The following is a 19,819-nucleotide window of genomic DNA, read 5'->3' as shown; positions in this document are numbered from 1 at the left end:
CAGAAGCCCAAACAGTGAGCATCATTATCCAGTTATGTAAGATGCTAGCAGATGTGTTATTATGAAGATATTGAGCTTCAAATCAGCTGGTATATAAGTAATTTATAAGTAAGGTAAAAGCAAGCAGAGTTTTGTCAACAAGAAAAAGGAAATTTTCAAAGGAATGTAATGCCTTCTTTCCAGGGCAGAGGGGAGGAGGAGCGAGGAAATAACTTCCACAGTGGGGCATTTTAGAGACTTTTTTAAAACTTTTTGAGTATTTCTTTTCAGTACAGCTATGGGTGTTATCTTTAATTATTATATATTAATAATATATATATATTAATTTTAAAATTGTAGAAAAGACTTAATTTCCTACATGCTGTATTAGAAGTGGTTGTTGCAGGAAGGTCTTACAAAGCGAGGCAATGATTTCTGAGTAAAAGAAGAAAGTGTTCAGATTGCTGTAGTTTGCTTTATTAGGGAGATAGAATTTGTACTCTTAATTATGCATTTTTGCAACATCAAAAATAAAAGATTTTCTCTTTTTTGCACTTCATGAAATGTTAGTCATATGCTTGGAATTCCATTATTCTTCCTGTTTTCCAGTGCTTGTGTTTCACTGATGGTACAACAATTGCTCCCATGCCCCCAGCGCAAGACCACAAGAGGTTGAAGGATGGAGATGAAGGCCCTAATACTGGAGGGATGGGAGCTTATTCTCCAGCACCTCAGGTAAAAATGCAATAAGATGATGTATTGCTGCAACCATACTGCAGCTCTAGTACTCAAAGCAATCTGGATTTTCAGTTTCACTATGGCAAACAGAGCAATGGGGGCAGTGGCGTCTTGTGGATTGAATTTGTTGTCTAAAACAAACTAAGTCAAAGCCTGTAACTTGATAATTCATTTTTCTATGGAGGATGTTATTTCTACCAAATCATTTTAAAATATCTAAGATGGAAGTTTTATTTCTGAAACCTCATATTTTGATTTGTTTTCTTTTTCAGTTGGATTTGATAATCTTGAAGGTCCTTTCCAACCTAAATGATTCTATGATGCCAAGTGTTATGAAATACTCATCATTAGAAATAAATGCTTAAACCACATTTTTTGTTTTTGTCAAGATAAGCTAATGATGAATTCTTGCTGTAGCTCATAGTAGTTTGTTTTTTTTTGTTTTCTATTCTGAAAATAGTCTGTTTGCAAAAGGATTTACTTTGCTTCTTGTTGACGTATGTTATGGCCATTAAATTTTCTCTTTGGATTTCCAAAATCGACAGTTTTGTTCCTTTAAAAAGCTATTAATTTTGTTCAACAAAATATGATAAATCACCACTGTGCTTTCCGTAGATCATTTGCCCTTGGAGAGGCCTTATCTGAATGCTGCTATGACTTTGTAGATGTTTTGTTCCCGTGAAGCCAGTGGGACTACTTGCACGTTTAGATCTAAGCATGGAAATATGACTGAAAAAGATCCAACCTGTTGTATTAATGCTGTAGTATGTAGCCTGCCGAGAAAGGAAAAAATATTAGCTTTCTCTTTTTGTGATGTGTTGGAGTGAGCAACAGACCATCCAGGTGTTCTCCTTGGCTCTTCAAAACGCCGTAACAGCAGGGAAAAAATCACATGCTCTGTTTTTACAGTTATCTAATCCTGTTTTATTAGATTTCTAAAGATTTACTGCTGAAAATAAGAGAAACTGTTCTTCAGAAGACTGTTGATGGCATGAGGAAAGAAGGTGTCCCCTATCTTGGTATGTATAAAAGTTTTGGGTTTTTAATTATAAATGGGAAGAAAGCTTCTTTACTTTGTCGTCTTTGTAGGCCTAACTCACACTGCAAGTTAGAGAGATGACTTTGATTTATTTGGAAATGGGGTTTAGCATCAATGACTTGATTTGAAGTTCATTGAAATCAATCAATAATCAATGCCTGTTCCTTAGCAGGGGATAGCTGTTAAATGAAGTAGGGCAGAAGAAACAGCAGTTAAAGTGTTAATGACCTATACAGTTATTCATATCATTTTTCTGCTTTTTTTTAAATGCTTTTTTTTTTTTTTTTTTTTTTTAAATTCTAGGTGTGCTTTATGCTGGGTTAATGCTTACTAAAGATGGGCCTAAAGTTCTAGAGTTTAACTGCAGATTTGGTGACCCAGAATGTCAGGTGAGTGATTTTGTAGATACAGTTTATCATCATGGGAGGAGAAATGTCTGATATACTGTCTGCCATTATTCTTTACTAACTTTCAGGTTAATAATTAGCTAATTGCTCTGAGATTTAAAATATTTGATAGTTGATTCAAAATAGAAAGTCTGTTATTATTTTGTTCCATTCCAAATTTTAGCAGGTTATACTCAACTATGGATTTTACAAGACTGAGCTGAGTTACAAAAGTGAACTCAGTATTTCCATATCTCTTCCAGAATTTAATGGTCTTTTTTTTTTCCCCCCTATATTTACTTAAAAAATGAGCATGTCCTTTTCCACTCCCTTTTGACAGGTGGAACAAAACTCTTTTTTTCCATTCTTCAGAGCACCATAGGCTTCTTTGGCTTCTACCTTTCCCTTTCCATACACAGCAGTTATTTTATCCAGAGAAATAATCTCTAAGGAGAAGTCTTTTTAGAGGTACATAGATTATGCATAAGATGTATATATGTGTGAAAATACAGTATGTGAAAGCTCATTTTTACAGTTGATGTAATATTTTTAAAGCTCCATGAAGAAAATGGGAAGGAAAAAAAAAAAAAAACTAATCTATATTTTTGTAGGTGATTCTTCCACTGTTGAAAAGTGATTTATACGAAGTTATGCAAGCAGTTATCAATAAAAAGCTGTCTAGTTCCATGCCAGTCTGGTTTGAAGACAGTGCAGCTGTGACTGTGGTCATGGCTAGTGAAGGGTATCCAGGAACGTATCCAAAGGGTTTGGAAATAACAGGTAAATACAGCAAGAGAAACTGCAGAAGTTTGGTTACTCTCCCATCTCTCCAGCCTCTCTTTTACCCAGATGCATAGAAATTTAAGATCTTGTGGTTATGGGTCAACTGAATTTTCATACATTAAAGACTACTAGTGCACCCATAGAGTTTTAAAATCTCTGTACTATATTGTTAAGTTTTGTAGCATTTCTTTAACATGTGTTACAGTGAAGTGCTTCTGAGCCTATCTTACATAATATTGATGCTGATATGTTTTGTGGTCTCTGTGTCACTGAAGTATAAAATCCATCATAGCTAAATACCTTTCTGTGTCTCTGAGCATGCAAGCAGTAGACTCATCTCTCCACAAAATGTAGTTTATTTAAAAGATTTCTTTGTACTCCCTAGAATGATTACACTGAATTGGATTGTTTCTAGAAAGAGTAATTGTTGAGTTTTTAATTGAAAAATGTCCTAATGATCTCTTTTTATTTATTTATTTATTTATTTATTTATTTATTTCCCTCCTGGATTTATTTGATTAAACAACAATCACAGGACTTTCTGAGGCTAAAGAACTAGGACTGGAGGTGTTCCATGCAGGCACAGCCCTGAAGGATGGCAAAGTGGTGACTAATGGAGGAAGAGTCCTTACAGTGACCGCTATTAAAGAAGATCTAATGAGAGCACTGCAAGAAGCCAACAAGGGAGTAGCAGCCATAAACTTCAAGGGTGCCATTTATAGGAAGGACATTGGTTATCGGGCTATAGCTTTCCTGAGTCAATCCAGGTAGATATCTGAAATACTTGAAATGGAAACAACTGGTGTAAAAGGGACTTAAAGACATCACTATTTTACATTTATAAATAGATGTTGATTATACATAACTCTACGAGTGTTAACTGGTATCCTAGTGGGCAGTCTTAGCAAGACCAGCCAGTGAAGGAACAGGCTTTTTGATAGCTCTTTGATTCATGTTCTTATTTTCCCAAGTCTGAGTTAAGCTACAGTGACAAGCAAAAGTAACTTTAATCTGCGTTCTGTCTGCTTTTGGAAAACAAAACTTTTGTTCCTTACACTTTCAACCATCACTTTTGCTCTAGAACAGTTGTCCAAACATATGTTACTATCATGAAAAATACACATGAACAAATTTAGAGCTATTTTATCAAGTCATTTTAGAGTCTTTAGAAGCAGTTAGTTGTGATATATACATTATAACAGTTGACTAAAAACCTGGGTAAAATTTATCACTCTTATTACTATTACTATACTATTATTATTACTATACTATATACAGTCTTAAGAGAGTATTTTTTTTAAAGCAGTGTGTCTTGCTGTGTCTCTGATGCTATTGAGATTTTTTTTGCAAGATTTTCTACTCATTTTCAGCTAATATAAGGCATATCTGCATGCTCGTTCTCCAAATAGCTTAAAACATAACTTTTGATAACTGACTATTTTGTAGCCTATGAAGCATGCTAGTAGTAAGGTTTTTTTTGCTAACAGTGTATACTGACTAGTTTATTGTAAAATTATAATCAATATAATTATAATTGTAAAATTATAATCAATAATCAATAAACACACTACATGAACAAGGATGTTCCTACCTGGTCTTCCTTTTCAAGCACTGTGCATCTCTTGACAAATTTGTGTGAAAATACGTAATTTGTGTTTGTGTTGTCCTTGTGTGAGAGGAGAATAACAAAGAGTTCTCTAAAGCACTGAGCTCATGAGCCAGAGCCACGAAATTTCTTGACTGGAGTGCATCTGTGCCAATGATCTCTACCTTATGCAAGAGTTTCCTTGAGGCTGCCTACAGTCAGTGCTTGTTTCACTGCCCTTGAGTCTGCAACATCATTTCCTCTCCTAAAATTGGAAGAACAGGCCATGATGGTTGGCTTTGTGAGGCTGGGGATACACCTCTCCCCCCCTAGTAGCTTGGCAGGGTTAAATCCTATGCATTTCCCTCTGTGAAAATATACAGAAGATTTATTTAATAAGTATTTCAAAAAAAACTGCTCTCCTTTTAAAGAATTGTGCTTTTTTAAAATGAAGTGAAAATATGTAGAGTATTGATTATGTTCAGGCTGAAAGGGGCTGACTTTTGTCTCTTGTTATTGAAAGCTGATATTTCATTGAGCCTTATTCACAGACTGAACAGCTGCTGCTTATGATAATTTTCTTCTTGCAACTTTTTAGCAGTGATACAGTGTGTGTGCAGGTACTTTTGTATTTGCTTGGTAGCACAGGTCTTTGTTTTTTACAGTAGTTGCTTTGCTGTACCTGTATTAGTCATTAATTGCATCATCTCCAAAATGAAAAGGTCCCACTGTGAATACGGGAACAGACAAGTTACATACAGCCATTTGCACTGTGCATGTAAAAAGAAAAGAGGTGCAGATGTTTTTGTGATGGTATCACTGAAGGTGGTGAGGAGAGGCAGCTTTAAGCCACAGTTGTAAAACTCCAGAAGGCACAGAGAAATAACTTATTTGATACTTTGATTTAGAGCAGCTAACTTGACATTGATCTTATATGGCGCTAGCCTACAAAATTGGATCCACTGATCCACTTACATCATGGCTGAGGGATTTTTTTTTATTTTTTGTCTAATAGTCCCTTTCTTCAGGTATATATGTGATGTCAGGATCCAAACAGGAAAAGATTAACCTTTGAGTTACTGAGTCTATGTAGAATAAGTACTGCAATAACTAGAAATCATTTTCTGTGATTGAAGTGATTGTAAAAGTAGGAAAAGAGTGATACTTGAAGAACTTCACTGGCAGCAGTATAGGATTTTGAGTGGCTAATCTCCTTGTTGAAACAATGATACAAAAACATAAATATTATTTTAAAATACATGTATTTACATTTAGTAATCAGTTGTTGAAACATTTTTAACACTCTTTCAGAGGCCTGACTTACAAAAACAGTGGGGTAGACATCGCAGCAGGGAATATTTTGGTTCAGAAAATTAAACCTCTAGCTGCAGCCACATCAAGATCTGGTAAGAGATGGACCTTCATTTCTCTTTCAGTTGGTTCACAGTAACAGGGCTTATCATCTTGATCCAAATACTTACGTATTCTGTGTAGGTCTAGATTACACTAGAAATAGTAGTGGTATGTAACCTAATGCCTGTGATTTCTTCAAAATGTAGCTCCTTAAGATTACAGATTTTCTTGTCAAATGACTCTAAAATATATCTCCCAAATGTCATATGTATTAAAGGCATTAGAAAATACGATTTGTTACTCAAAAAAGGCAAATGCAAGCAAAAAATTCTACTTTGATTATGTGGATTATCCATTCCTGCTTAGATAGCTATACAATTTTTGTAGATAAATGTTTAGAAAAAAATACAAGTGATACAAGATATTGAATTCTTCACCAATACTTTCAGATATACTATTTCTTGAGATAGATGTCATATATCTTTTGCTTATACCAAACAGAATCAGCCCATCCTTTTCTGTAATATCAGGTATCCTATTTTGTAATATCTTGGTCTGTTAAGTCCTTGTAATTCTTATGGTAAAATTAAAATATCAATCATTTATGATATATCCCTTTTAATTCAAATTATATGAGAACCTTCAAATAATTTCAGCTATATGTGGAGAGGCAAATACATGGAGATACACAGTGGTAGAAGTAGTCATCTGTTAGCATTAATAGTATTTTTCACTCATATTTGTTTCAATCTTAGGATTTAACCAAGTTCAGTTTTAAGATTACCATATTTACCCTGTCATAACCAGTCTTTGGATGAGAGATTCTTAAAGTACCATAGGCATTAGTAACAAAGAGAGAGGGGATTTCCATTGGAAAATATTTAGTATTCAAGTCCTATGAAGCAGTAGACTTAGGACTGTCACAACAATTCCTTTCCTGTATTTCAGAAAAATACTAAATGCAGCAGTCCCTGTCATTATTGAATATTCAGTCACAAAGTTTTATATTTTTAGCTTTAGATAATAATATTGAAAAAAAACAAAGCAAACTTAAGAGAATTAGGAGATTCTGTGTCTCTATGAAGATGCTGTAAGTGTCAGAGAAAAGTCTCATGGTGACAAAGTCATGTTGAGAGACTTCAGAGAGAATTTGCTGATGTTAGAGATCCTGAAGAAGCCTATACAAGTTTATTTTCTCTTTTTTCTTTTTTTTTTTCTGGCTGGCAGGCTGCAATGCAGAACTTGGAGGATTTGCTGGCCTCTTTGATTTGAAAGCAGCTGGTTACAAAGATCCTATCTTGGTATCTGGAACCGATGGTGTTGGCACAAAACTCAAGGTAATGTGAAAATTGACATACAGAATGGAAATTGCTTGATCACACAGCTATCTGTTTTTTACCACAAAAGATCAGTTGTGCTTAAAAATACCTATTTATATTTCTGGAAAGGAAATGAAAAACTTAATTGCCTTCTTGATGCCAAATAATTTACTGTGCATTTTGGCATGTGAATAGCCATCCTTGAGAAGAAGCTTAAAGTAGCTCATTCTTACAGGTAGAAAAATCTTTGAGAAGATTACTCACAGAGAAAACTTTTAATTATATGGTTGCTATAGCTTTTACACAAACTATGATGAAATCCTTTTCACTCCAGTCTTCTTCTGTAAAGTTCCTTTGGTACTTGCTAAGAAAGTACAAATTCCTAAAATAGAACTGTAGGAGAGAAACACAAAAGTGTTATTAGCTAAAGCTGCTCCTCAAAAAGCTTCTAAAGAAAGAACATGAGTCCCCTGCCACTGCAGACTTTGCTTGTGTTTGAGTTTCTGAAATCTAACCAACAGGTTCTCTCACTGTGTTTTGCAGATTGCACAAGTGTGTAAGAAACATGACACTATAGGTCAAGACCTGGTTGCTATGTGTGTCAATGACATCCTGGCTCAAGGAGCAGAGCCCCTCTTCTTCCTTGACTATTTTGCTTGTGGTAAACTTGATGTTGAAGTGGCTCAGGGTGTCATTGCAGGAATAGCTGAAGCATGCCAAAAGGCAGGATGTGCTCTTTTGGGTATGGACACACTTCTTCTTTGAAGGGAGTGAAAAATTGTATGCAGTTTGTTTATAATTGGTTTTAATGTGCTTGTTTTCCTTGTCTGCTAAAGAATCTTAGAGCCGAGAAAAAAAGGTCATGTCTTTGTTTTCTGCCTACTGAGAGTAGAAAGTACTTTACAAATGCTCAGGAAGTTGTATTATACATTTTCTTATTCATATATTTTTATTTAACTTTGTGACTATAACAAGTACCTAGAAAACTAACAATTCCTGTATTTTAATTCTTTGTATTCTTCAAATGAATTTGAAAACATGCCAAATAGGCTTGTTTTTTATCCTTTATCTCAGAGAAAATTTTAGAGTTTTCCTCTAGAAACAAGATTTGTATGTGTTACTATGCATATATGTCTCCCTGTATGTGTACATAATACCTTTTGATCCTCTTGGCTGATTTTAAACAAATTTGGCAGCAAAATAGAGCTCAGTCTATTCTCACAAGATCATATAACTGGAAAGCCAGAGAGCGTGTTTATAAATGCAGGAAAAACTTGAGTTGGAGCTCAGTTCTTAAGACGCAGATGTTAACCACAAGACAGAAAAACAAAACAAAAAATTAAAGCATATTCCAAGCTGTTAAGACTCAAATTTAAGTATTTTCCTTTTAGGCCCTATGATACAAGTCCATAGTACATTTTACTAACAAATGATGTATGTATTGTGGTATACAGTAGTCTAGTTCTCCATGGAAAATAATACACAATTTTACTTTATAAATCCTAAAAAATATACATTTAAAACTGTTCAACCCAATAAAAATATTTCTAGGTCAGTGGGAAAGACATGCTTTCTATAAGTCTTTCATTTATGCAATATAAATGAAAAGAAATATAATACAGGGTTAAGTTCCAAAGCAATGAAACCCCGAAAATTGTTTCTTCATAATAAGGCCGTTGTTTGTTTTTTTTTCTCTTTTATAAAAATATTCTTTGGAGAACTGCCATACTTTTTCAAAAAGGCTTTTGATTTGAGAATAAAAGTGACCGTTCAATTATCTTGCTTTATGTACCACCTGATAATTGGTACTTTGTTCTTTTGACTCTTTTAAGAAAGATGGTGATAAGAGTAGCTTCTAAATGAGTATGTCTTATTTTGATGGAGTTTACAAGCTTAGAAGAAGGAGCTATTTATGTTCTGTTTGTTTTTTTCTGCATGAAGTGTTTGCCAGTTTTATGTTTTGTCTTAAAATGTTCTCTCAGGTTATCAAATATAATCAAACCATTCATATTTCAGCTTAAGTACATGCTAGGTGAAATCTTGCTATTAAACCATTTACAGAAATTTCAAGATTTTATTTCCAATTGGAAGACTTTCAAAATGCAAAGGGCTTTAAAGACTTGTAAATTAGTACTAGAAAACAATATCTCAATTTTGTAAATGGTTAGTAAATATCTTTTTTGTGCTGAAATTGAAGGAAGTCAGAACTCGTACGTAAAACAACCATGATTTACTCCCCAGATTTCTGACACTATCCAAAGGGAGGATACAAAGAGGATGCAGAAACTGTGTATCTAAGGCAGAAATGTTTTTCTGTAGCCTGAATCTTAGAGTTACAGACTCATTAAGGTTGGAAAAGTCCTCTCAGATCCCCCAGTCCAACCACCAGCCCACCCCCCCCACGCCCACTGCCCACGTCCCTCAGTGCCACATCCACACGGCTCCTGAACACCTCAGGGACGGTGACTGCACCACCTCCCTGGGCAGCCTGCTTGCAATACCTCATCACTCTTTTGGAAAATAAATTTATTCTAATACCCAACCTGAATTTCCCCTGGCACACCTTGAGGCTATTCCCACTCATCCTATCTCTGTTACCAGAATGGAGGGGCCAACTCTACTTCTCTGTAACCTCCTATTAGGTGGTTGTGGAGGGCAATGAGGTCTCCCCCGAGCTTCCTCTTCTCCAGAATCATTAAAATAAATTTCAGTTTGGGCTCTGACTTAAGACATTTGTGTCACTGTGCATGCATGCAGCATGTAGATCTGTCTTTGTACAGAATCACTTCATCAGCGAAGTGGTGAGTCTTGTTTTATAGCATGTTCCTGAATTCTTTCCATGCATATCTACAATAGCTGAATACTTTGCTCAAATACCTTAAGCTCTTACTAGTGAGGTACTGACGGACATACCTAGATGCTCAGTTTCACACATTATTCAATGGGGTTTAAAACCAAGGTATCTAAGCAAATGACACTTAGCATGAACTTTGATTTTTAAAGTTGGTTACAGGAGTGTATTGTGAAAACATGGAACAGTTACAGGGAATCTAGAATTGAGCAGCAGTCAAGCACTGAGCAGAAGGCCATCTTCACCATTGCTCAGGAGCAATTTGTAACCTCTTCAGAGATGCTTTTTTGAAATAGAAGAATGAATGAAATCTAGCAAACAAACAAACAAGAACAGTATGGTCAATATGTTAGTCAGATATCATAATATAATGGCAACTTAATCATTTTCAACCTCTTTTCTTGCTGACAATCAGGACCAGTGAAGGAATTTGAAAGATAATAATGATATGGCTTTGAGTTCCTCCCTGGAATGATGGAATGGTGTAAGGATGGCTGTTCAGAAAACTTCAGAGAGCAGTAAATGCTCCTTTCCTGCATTAAATACAGTTATTTACTCTCTCTAGACTGAATGAGATATGACAGGCTGAACACAGGTCTTCAATAGCAAAGACCATCAGCTTATGCCCAAAGGGCACTAAGGGAACCAATGCTGGTGTTGTGAGAATGATGTTTGAGTGATGTTACTCACTTCCATGTAAGCCTAGAGAATTACCTTTTCAAACTGCATTCTGAATGACATCATCCAGACAAAACATGGTTTTAAAAACAAAACAAAATGATGTCCTAAAAATGAACATAAGATAATAGCCTGGATTACTGTTTCAGCTGCATGGATGGGTAGAAAGCCTGTCTTTTAGAGGTTTCTCCCAGAACAGTCAGTAAACCTTAGTTGTGTAGAACTGAGGCGACAATGATACCTGGGTTGTAGGCATGACTGGAAATCAGAACAATATTATGTATAAAATCTTTATGGTAGCAAGTAAAACTGATAAAAATGTTGTGCTTTTGAGGTTCTTTTATGAATTTCTCGTATCTTGTAAGTTTTTAATGAGGAATATTAGATCTGGCAGAATTTGGAGATAGGAAGCTCTAAATATATGCTATGGTTTTCAAATGTGAATATACAGCAATCTGATACTCATCAGAAAGAAAGGGGAAATGTTCTTTCACAATTTGCTATTGCTAGATTAATTGAAGAGCCTGTGACAAAGCTGGTTTTAATTACTTCTAAAGTTTGTTTATCTAACTAAAAAAATCAGTTTATTAGTTTCTTAAGAGTTTAAGACATTGAAAACCTGCATACACACTGCAGGTTTCAGTAGTTTTCTAATAGTCCCTTCACCTTTTATTTGGTTCTCACAGGAGGAGAAACTGCCGAAATGCCAGGCATGTATCCACCCGGCGAGTATGACCTGGCAGGATTTGCTGTCGGTGCAGTAGAGCGAGGGCAAATGCTGCCCCAGCTAGAGAGAATTGCTGATGGAGATGTGGTTATTGGAGTCGCTTCTTCTGGGGTTCACAGCAATGGCTACAGCCTTGTAAGGAGGATTGTTGAAAAGTCATCGCTGGATTTCTCTTCTCGAGTTGGCGTCTCTGGTGATCAGACGTTAGGTGCTGTTTCTAATGCAGTTTCTTCCCTTGAACTTCTGAACAGAAAAATTCACACAATTTTCTTGTCTGTACCTTTGCTTTTGTAATTTTTCTAAGGCACTGAGAAAGTTACTCAAACACATTCTCATCTTTTTTTGTTCCCTGTAATCATGTATGCAGGAAAGAGTACAAAGCTAAATAACTAATTGTATGCTGAAAGGTAGGCATTGTTTTTCTGTGTTATTCAATGCTCACTTCTATCTGGCAAATTAGCATTCTGAGATTTCCCCAATTTTATATTGAGTAACCCTTTTTTTTTTTTTTTCCCAGCATTGTAATTGTCTTCATTCATCTTCTTTCATCAACAGGAGATCTGTTGTTAACCCCAACTAAGATCTACAGTAAGACTCTGCTGCCTGTCCTTCGCTCAGGCCACGTGAAAGCTTATGCACACATCACTGGGGGAGGCTTGCTGGAAAACATCCCCAGAGTTCTCCCAGACTCCTTTGGTGTCGTTTTAGGTAAGATAGAAAGAAAAGCTGAGAAACATTTGCATCTTAACATGTATAGATGTGGAAGTAACCCAAAGTGAATTGTCATCATTTGCAAAAACCTGCAATATTACTTGTAATTATATAACGCTAGTGATGTTATTGATGGGTGTTCACATATGGTTACCAGCTGGAGTAGATCTCCCACAATTCAGTGGACTTCAGTTAATCCTCATCACAATTTCATCATATACTCTAGAAATATTATTTCACTTTTTACAGGGAAGTGAAATATGGAAAGGTAAACAACTTACTATAAGTTATGCAGTGTTCAATTGGGTTGTAACTATCATAGAGTTCTGAATTCTACAACTGTGTGTACATCATGCTTCCATTACTTCCATTACATGCTTCCGTTACTAAACGTAACATGACAAGAAAGAAACTTACTTTCTTTGGAGTTCCATTACAGAGACTAGTCCAGAAGCATTTCTTGTGATGCTGTATATCCGCCCTTTTCTTGTTGGAACTGGGAGAATTGTGGGTTTTGTGACAGTTTTTAAGGATACTGTTCTTGTACAATAGTTTCTCCAGAAGCAGGGTTGTCAACTTCGAGAGGAGGATTTTCCAAAGACTGCCTTACAACCCATTTTGGATTATTCATTAATAGTTTGAAGTGCAGGGTTATGATTAATTTTGTCTGAGTGAAACTTCATTCCTGTTCCCTAGTCGTGTTCAGTAAGGAAAGAGAGAAACAAGCTGTTTCTCTGCATCTGAAACTGATTTCAGTCACACTAATGCTGCTGTGAGACTTAGTCTGTGCTTTCCATCTAGATTTTGCCTCTCAGTACTATAATAATTTTAGTATTTGTGCATAGGTAGTGCCTTCCACTCTTTATCTGTATTTTCAATTTTCTTCAGATGCTGTTAGCTGGAGGATTCCTGAAATCTTTTGTTGGCTCCATAAGGAAGGCAACATCTCTGAGGAGGAGATGGCTCGGACATTTAATTGTGGGATTGGTGCAGTTTTGATTGTTCAGAAGGAGCTGGCTCAGCAGGTGCTCAAGGAAGTGCAGAAACACGAGGCAGCCTGGCTGATTGGAAAAGTTGTCCCTCTACAAAAAGGTTACTGGATTTTTATTTTCCTTGATAAAAACAAAAAACTAAATTATTTCATCGATGCTTCTCCATGCCATTCAGCTGACAAACACTTAATTGGCACCTCCATGGCTTTTGTGCACAGGGTATTAAATTGTCAGTCCTAGTGATTTCTGTCTTAGTCTGTAGAACATGTGCTTAGCAATGTCAAATGTCACCAGAACTATAAATAAATATTGAGAAGTAAAGCAGTGTCACTGTTGACTTTTCATGGATATTTTCCTCCTCTCTGTGTTTCTGCCTTTATTTACTTTCTTTTTTCCTTCTATGTCTTCAGGTTCTGCCCATGTTAAAGTCCATAACCTGCTTCAAGCTTTACAAGCAAATAGGTCATTGTCTGTGCACAGCCATATCCAAGGCAAAATCCAAACAAACAAAGTGAAGGTTGCTGTCCTTATCTCTGGAACAGGTGAGAGTTTACATTATTTACTAGAGTATTGAAAAAGGAACTTCAACTCAGAATCAGAATCTCTTGAAGTCTGTGAAAGTCTGCGTTGTGTAAGCTTCACTTTCTAACAAGGCTTTCAGCGCTCAGTAACAGGCAGCATAGATTTTGCCCTTAGCTCAATTTCATTCAGAAACAAAATGATCTTTACCCTCTGCAGCAAACTAACTATAAATTGCATATATTAATTTTAGCTACAAATTTCTGTTGTCTCTAGATTCAAGCAGCTATTGTTTTTTGCTATTGAGACAGCAGCATTATTTTACAAACAGATCAGTTTCCTCTTGCCCCATAGTCACTTCCAGAGTTTCCAGTATTTCCACTTGTTAAGAGGTCAGGACAATTTCAGCAACTACAGTTTACATAGCTAATTGCTAGTAAAAGCCCTGTAGACTGCAGGTATCAGATTTAGTTTCCAGCAATGTCAATAAATAAGAGATTACTGTTGACATTGGTGGTTTTTTGATTGAGTCTCACTCACATTGCCACTTATTTAAAACCTATTGTAGCTGTTGACTATATTTATTCCCTAGGAACAGCTTGATATTCATGAATTATTTTTTCACTCAGGCACAAACCTGGAAGCCCTCATAAATAGCACAAAGAAACCCACCAGTTTTGCAGAAATAGTTCTTGTTGTTTCTAACAAAGCTGGTGTGGAGGGGCTAAGGAAAGCTGAAAGAGCTGGTATTCCTACAAGGGTAAGTATTTCTCATCTTTTTAAAATTAACCTTCATTAGCTCTGACTACATCAGAAAAGTTCTGTGAAATAGCGATTAAAAAAAGTCTTAATGTGTTGTTGTTGTTCTGTCTTGATCTTTGTGCCCCTGGGCAAACTACCTAACATGGGAGCAAATTACTTCCTGTTCTCACTCTTACAGATGCTACTATTAATGCTGATGGGGTGGGAATGGTCACTATATTAAACCAGTGCAAAACTTTTACAGTTTAAGCTTCACCATTTATTTAAGTGCACGGAAGTAGCAGGGTATTTTATCTGAGCTTATTTTTAAAGTAACATGTTGAAGAAGCATTTGAATGAAGTAAGAGAGGTCGAACTTAATGAGACCTCTCATTGTTTCCCTGGGCATTGCTTCAGGCTTTTCAGGATTCATTCAAAGCAAACTGTGATTCCCTTTGTGTCATTGGATCCATCACTGCACTGCTTTGCCATTTGTGTACAGATAGGAAATGCCACTGTTCTGACTTAGGAACATTTTACAGTTGCTTTTCAGCAGTAATTAGAGATGATATGGAAGATTAGTCCCCGTGCACACTTTCATCCTGGAGGGCTGTCTCAGTGGTTAAGACTAGTGACAGAACAGAGGCACAGAGTTGTACGTGCTTTACTAGTTATTACCTAGTTGTGTCATTGTAGAGTTCAGCCCAGGTTGAGCTAGGCTTTCTTCCTAGTGCCCCCTGCCACCTTTTCAGCTCACTAGTTCTGGTTTTTCAAGACTACTTTATGATACTTAAATGTGCCAACATGGTGAGTGATGTAGGAATTAACAGGTACTTTTATTTAAAAAACTACAATTGTAGTAAGTTAAGTAGCACCACCTTATTCCTGTTGAAATTAATTAGTCTGTATTAGATGGAAAGTAAATAATGCAATGATGCTGTCCTTTTGCAGTAAGGGCTTTTTTAAATAGTCACGATTGACCTTTCTTTCAATGTTTTGTGATATAATCTGAGGCAAATTACTTAACACAAATCATATTTTAAGGTGAAATCATTCTTAGACTTTAGATTATCCTAATGACCTGCATTTATAGCTTAATTGTATGCAAACACTGGGGTCTGTAGCTGTGGGCCTAATGAGATAAAGCTTGGCTTTCTGATAATTACCCTGTGTTTATAGGAATTAAGACTGGTTATTTGTCTGTTAGCTGTATGCATTTTTGAAGTGTTCTTGCTGTGTATAGGCATCTAACTGTAGCCACATGGGGATTTACTGGTTGTTTTCTCTTTTTTGCTAATGACTCCAGAGTACCATTCCATCCTATTTTTATGACTTTTATATTAAATTAACTCGATGCTCATGTTTCTTTCTTTTTTGTATTGTCACAGGTTATTGACCATAAACTGTATGGAAGTCGCACTGAGTTTGACAGTGCAGTTGACAGAGTCCTTGAAGAATTCTCAGTTGAGCTGATCTGCCTTGCTGGATTTATGCGAATACTGTCAGGTCCTTTTGTCAAGAAATGGGAAGGTAAGTGCTGCATAATTGCGTATGCATTTTAAGAAAAGAAAAAAAAAAAGAAAAAAAAGCATTTTTATAAATTATAATCAGGAAAAAAGGGAAACCATAGAAAAGAGACCATATTAATTTTGAGTTTGCAAGAAAACGAGATTTTTCACATTTGGTAAGGCAAGTGGTGAAAGAGAAAAAGTCCCTTCTGTTATCATTTCACAGAAGCTTGAGGAGGCCACCTTCAAATGGTGGTCTTTAATTTATTGGAAAATGTTGTAAAGGAAGGCTTTTGGCCTCTGCAGACATGAGGTGTGGGCCTCATTGTTGCCCAAGCAGTAAGTGTTGATTGTGGGAAGGAGAGTGTTCAGCCAAGGAGAAATCCTTCCTCTCCCAGATGAACTTTGCCTGCAGGCTGAACTGCAGGGCAATATGTAGTTCCTGTTAACATCTCATAGGCTTTTGGTCAGGCATCCTGGGAGCTGTGTGAAACTTTGGGTGGTTCTTGTTCATCAGAGGTGTTTGGTGTCTCCATTCTAGTCATCTTTTTTTATTGGACTACATATTAGAAAGACATTTTTTACTGTGAGTGTGATGACACAGTGGAACAGGTTGCCCAGAGATGTTCTGAATGTCTCCTCCCTGGAGATGTTCAGTGCCAGACTGGATGGGACTGTGAGCAACCTGGTCTACATGGAGGAGTCCCTGCCTATAGTAGGGGATTGGAACTAGATGATCTTAAAGGTCCCTTCCAACCCAAACCATTCTGTGATTCTATCATCTCCCAATTTTGCACTTCTTTGTTAGGGGCTGATAGTTCCTCTGCCTCCTCCAGCTGTTACATTCCTTATCTTTTCTCTTTCAGTTTCATGCAGGGAGTTCTGAATCACACAGCAGCAGCTATTTCTCTCACTATTTGCTTTACTTCAGACTTAGTCATGGTTACTTAAGCATGTTTACACTGGTCGCCAGCTGGTCACGCTGTACTCTGCAGCTCTCTGGGCCACCTCTGTTGTTCACATGGTGACTGTTGTTTTCTTCCGGGTGTGACACCACCTTTTACATCCGAACTACTTTTCAAACCTCTCTTGAAAAACAAGCATTCCTCAGAGACAATTTGTGTTATACTAAAGCTGTCAACTAACTTAAATTGGGTCAATTGGATTTGTTTCTGTCTAGTGTAGAGTCCAGAAGACCAGGATGCAGGTGTCTGTGTTCTAGACAGCTGCTGTTGCTAGTCTGAACTGTCCAGAAACAGTCCATTTTTGTTGCTGCTCACCTAAAAGCTGTTAATTTCCCTTTCTCCAGCAGTTACAAGCACATAGGGCGTAAAGTTAGTTGTGAAACTCCTCTTCTTGCTTAATGATACTGAGACGTTAATTGTGAATCCTAGCAGAAAAGACAGATAAAAAGAAATAAACAAACAGAAAGCCACATTCTTTTAGAGCACTTCACAGAATCACAGAATCATTGAGGTTGGAAAAGACCTCTAAGATCACCTGGTTCAACCCTCAGCCCATCCCTACCATGCCCACTAGTTGCTGATCTAAGGAAAAACTGGGGAAACTCCAAAAGAAGTGCAGAGGGTTATTTTTATCTCAGAGTCCTCAGTACTTATTTGCTCAAGATGCAAATGCTCATGCTCTTTTGCTCAAGATGCTGATGATTAAAAGGGGGTATTTTTGAGATACAAAAGACGTTTGAGATATTGTTACAGATCAGTTGCTACGGTTGCCTCGAAGTTTTGCAAGTCAAAATCCGCATGAATCCTTGCGGTGAGAATGCAGGTTTTGTATTGCGCTGCCAGCAATGGCCTTCATTTCACATTACAAAACCACATGCCTCTATTTCAGTACACTGCTGCCTCCGCCAGCATATGTCAGCTCAGCCTTACTGCTTGGCATTTAGGTGGTGTTCAGTGAATCCTGATGACACACAGTCAGCCTAAGCAGGAGGTATGTGGAGATAGCGTGGGCATAGCATACTGTGATATAAATAGTGCTGATGGTCATTTCCTTAATCTTGCAAGGGTTTGTACTGAATCTAAGAGAAGAACCAGCACTGCTTAGCACCTTTTGAATTCATCGTAGTCCAGAGTTGGCAGGACAGTTGTCACAGACATATTAAAAGCAGACAGGGAAAGTGTGCTAGAAGAAAGAAGGTATTCTGATGGTTTAATGATGACTTGCTCTAAGTGAGACCTTAAAAGCACGGATAGGTACTGTCTCCCACTGTACAGCAACGCAGGAGCTAAGGCATATGCTTTCTCATTTAAGGAAAATGTTAGGGTACAAGCTTCCCAGGGTTCTAACCACAGGCCCACCTGATTGAGCATTGAAGGTTATGTTATCCATTTCAGGATCTCCTAGCCAACTTTGTGCCTGGACAGTAGTAGTGGTAGACAGGTGCTTTTCGAAAAGGCAGAGCGAAGGACTCCTCTGTTAGCAGCTGCTGTCTTTCATTAAGCCAAAACAGATGGGAAGGAGAGGTCTGAGCTAAAGAATTTTTGCCTTGTCATAGGAATCTGTTCAGTTTCAAGCTGCACCAAATTTCTTTGGGGTATTGAGTTTGTAAGAAGGGATTGTGCTTGTGATGAAAGAAGAGGGAGAACAACATGAGGAGAGAAAGGACAACAATGGAAAAAAAAGATACGTATATTGATGATTAGTCACTGGAGAACTGTGCTTTAGTTGTGGAGTTCATTGTAACTGCTGTCTTTGATTTTCTGAAATGGCAACACATTCTGAAATGCTTTCAGTTGGTTATCTGGCAGTAATATTAAAAAATAAGCATAAGTGCAAAGGTCAGTGTGTAGAAAAATCTTTTTGCAGATGTGTATTGTTCCTCTGTTGATTATTGATATACTTGGAAGTATAGTCTTAAGTCTGTATGCTAAAAGGCAATGACCTCACTTATTCTTTTCTAGGAAAAGTATTGAATATCCACCCATCCCTACTGCCCTCCTTTAAGGGAGCAAATGCCCACAAATTGGTGCTGGAAGCTGGAGTCCGAGTAACAGGCTGTACTGTGCACTTCGTGGCTGTAAGTATTTCCTTCCTCCACCCCTCATCACTGACAGGTCTTAAGATTTTTCACCTTGGAGCTTGTGTGGAAATCCCTTACAGTATCCTGCTTGACTGCCTTTTCTCCTTCATTCATTCATTCATAACATTATTAGGCAACACAGTGCTTTAGAGTTTGCTGTCCCTGGAAAAGGAACTGGAAATGAATAGTCCATACAGGAGTTAAAACTTCACCTTAGTTAACTTCTTCCTTAAGTATCTCACTGCTGCCAGTTCAGCTGTTGCAGAGGCTGTAATAGTTTGTATTATGTCTTGACTAACCCTAAAATCTTTGTTAGAGAACAGTACTAACTTCTTATATTTTATCATACAGCCTTCCTTATTTGTTGCCTTCAAGAAGAAGAAAAATGAAAACAAAACAAAAACATTGGAAGCGGCACAAGAATTTTAGATTTGTTAAGAAGTAATCCTGTGTTTGTGGAAACAGAAAAACTTAATGTTAGAATCATAGAACGGTTTGGGCTGGTGGGGGCCTGAAATCCCACACAGCCCCAACCCCTGCTGTGGGCAGGGCTGCCTCCCACCAGCTCAGGCTGCCCAGGGCCCCATCCAACCTGGCCTTGAGCGCCTCCAGTTCTCTCTGTTAGTCTCCATAGGAAAAGTGCTCCAGCCTTCTGATAAAAGTCAAAAACTGAGGATTCAAATGCCAGAGATCTCTCAGCCTGGAAGATGTACTTTGTATCAGTTCTGGGAGATTTTTTCCATCTTGTTTGGTTATCAGAGTTGACAGTAACTCTTTTCCAGTCTTCAACTGCATACTTCAGATTATCAGCCTTTTTTCCACTGTTCCTGGTATCTGTTTTCATGACTTTGGCTCTCCCTTGGA

General features: G+C 37.2%; 1 protein-coding gene across 4 annotated transcripts in view; it reads left to right on the top strand.

The window, feature by feature from the left end:
- Positions 1 to 19,819, top strand: part of GART (phosphoribosylglycinamide formyltransferase, phosphoribosylglycinamide synthetase, phosphoribosylaminoimidazole synthetase) — a 38,177-nt gene that overhangs the window by 17,006 nt on the left and 1,352 nt on the right. For all 4 annotated transcript variants that reach the window (XM_048953965.1, XM_048953948.1, XM_048953957.1 and 1 more), the window contains 15 exons: positions 589 to 714; positions 1,649 to 1,736; positions 2,060 to 2,145; positions 2,754 to 2,922; positions 3,461 to 3,692; positions 5,822 to 5,916; positions 7,091 to 7,200; positions 7,726 to 7,924; positions 11,398 to 11,646; positions 11,994 to 12,146; positions 13,038 to 13,241; positions 13,552 to 13,683; positions 14,290 to 14,420; positions 15,790 to 15,931; positions 18,837 to 18,952. In XM_048953965.1, coding sequence (XP_048809922.1) covers positions 589 to 714; positions 1,649 to 1,736; positions 2,060 to 2,145; positions 2,754 to 2,922; positions 3,461 to 3,692; positions 5,822 to 5,916; positions 7,091 to 7,200; positions 7,726 to 7,924; positions 11,398 to 11,646; positions 11,994 to 12,146; positions 13,038 to 13,241; positions 13,552 to 13,683; positions 14,290 to 14,420; positions 15,790 to 15,931; positions 18,837 to 18,952 — 2,232 coding nt within the window. The remainder of the gene's footprint in view (positions 1 to 588; positions 715 to 1,648; positions 1,737 to 2,059; positions 2,146 to 2,753; positions 2,923 to 3,460; positions 3,693 to 5,821; positions 5,917 to 7,090; positions 7,201 to 7,725; positions 7,925 to 11,397; positions 11,647 to 11,993; positions 12,147 to 13,037; positions 13,242 to 13,551; positions 13,684 to 14,289; positions 14,421 to 15,789; positions 15,932 to 18,836; positions 18,953 to 19,819) is intronic.

Source organism: Lagopus muta, chromosome 1, assembly GCF_023343835.1.
Source record: "Lagopus muta isolate bLagMut1 chromosome 1, bLagMut1 primary, whole genome shotgun sequence".
NCBI classification, from domain to species: domain Eukaryota; kingdom Metazoa; phylum Chordata; class Aves; order Galliformes; family Phasianidae; genus Lagopus; species Lagopus muta.
The sequence above is the reverse complement of the archived record's forward strand: the minus strand, read 5'-3'. Positions and strand labels throughout refer to the sequence as shown.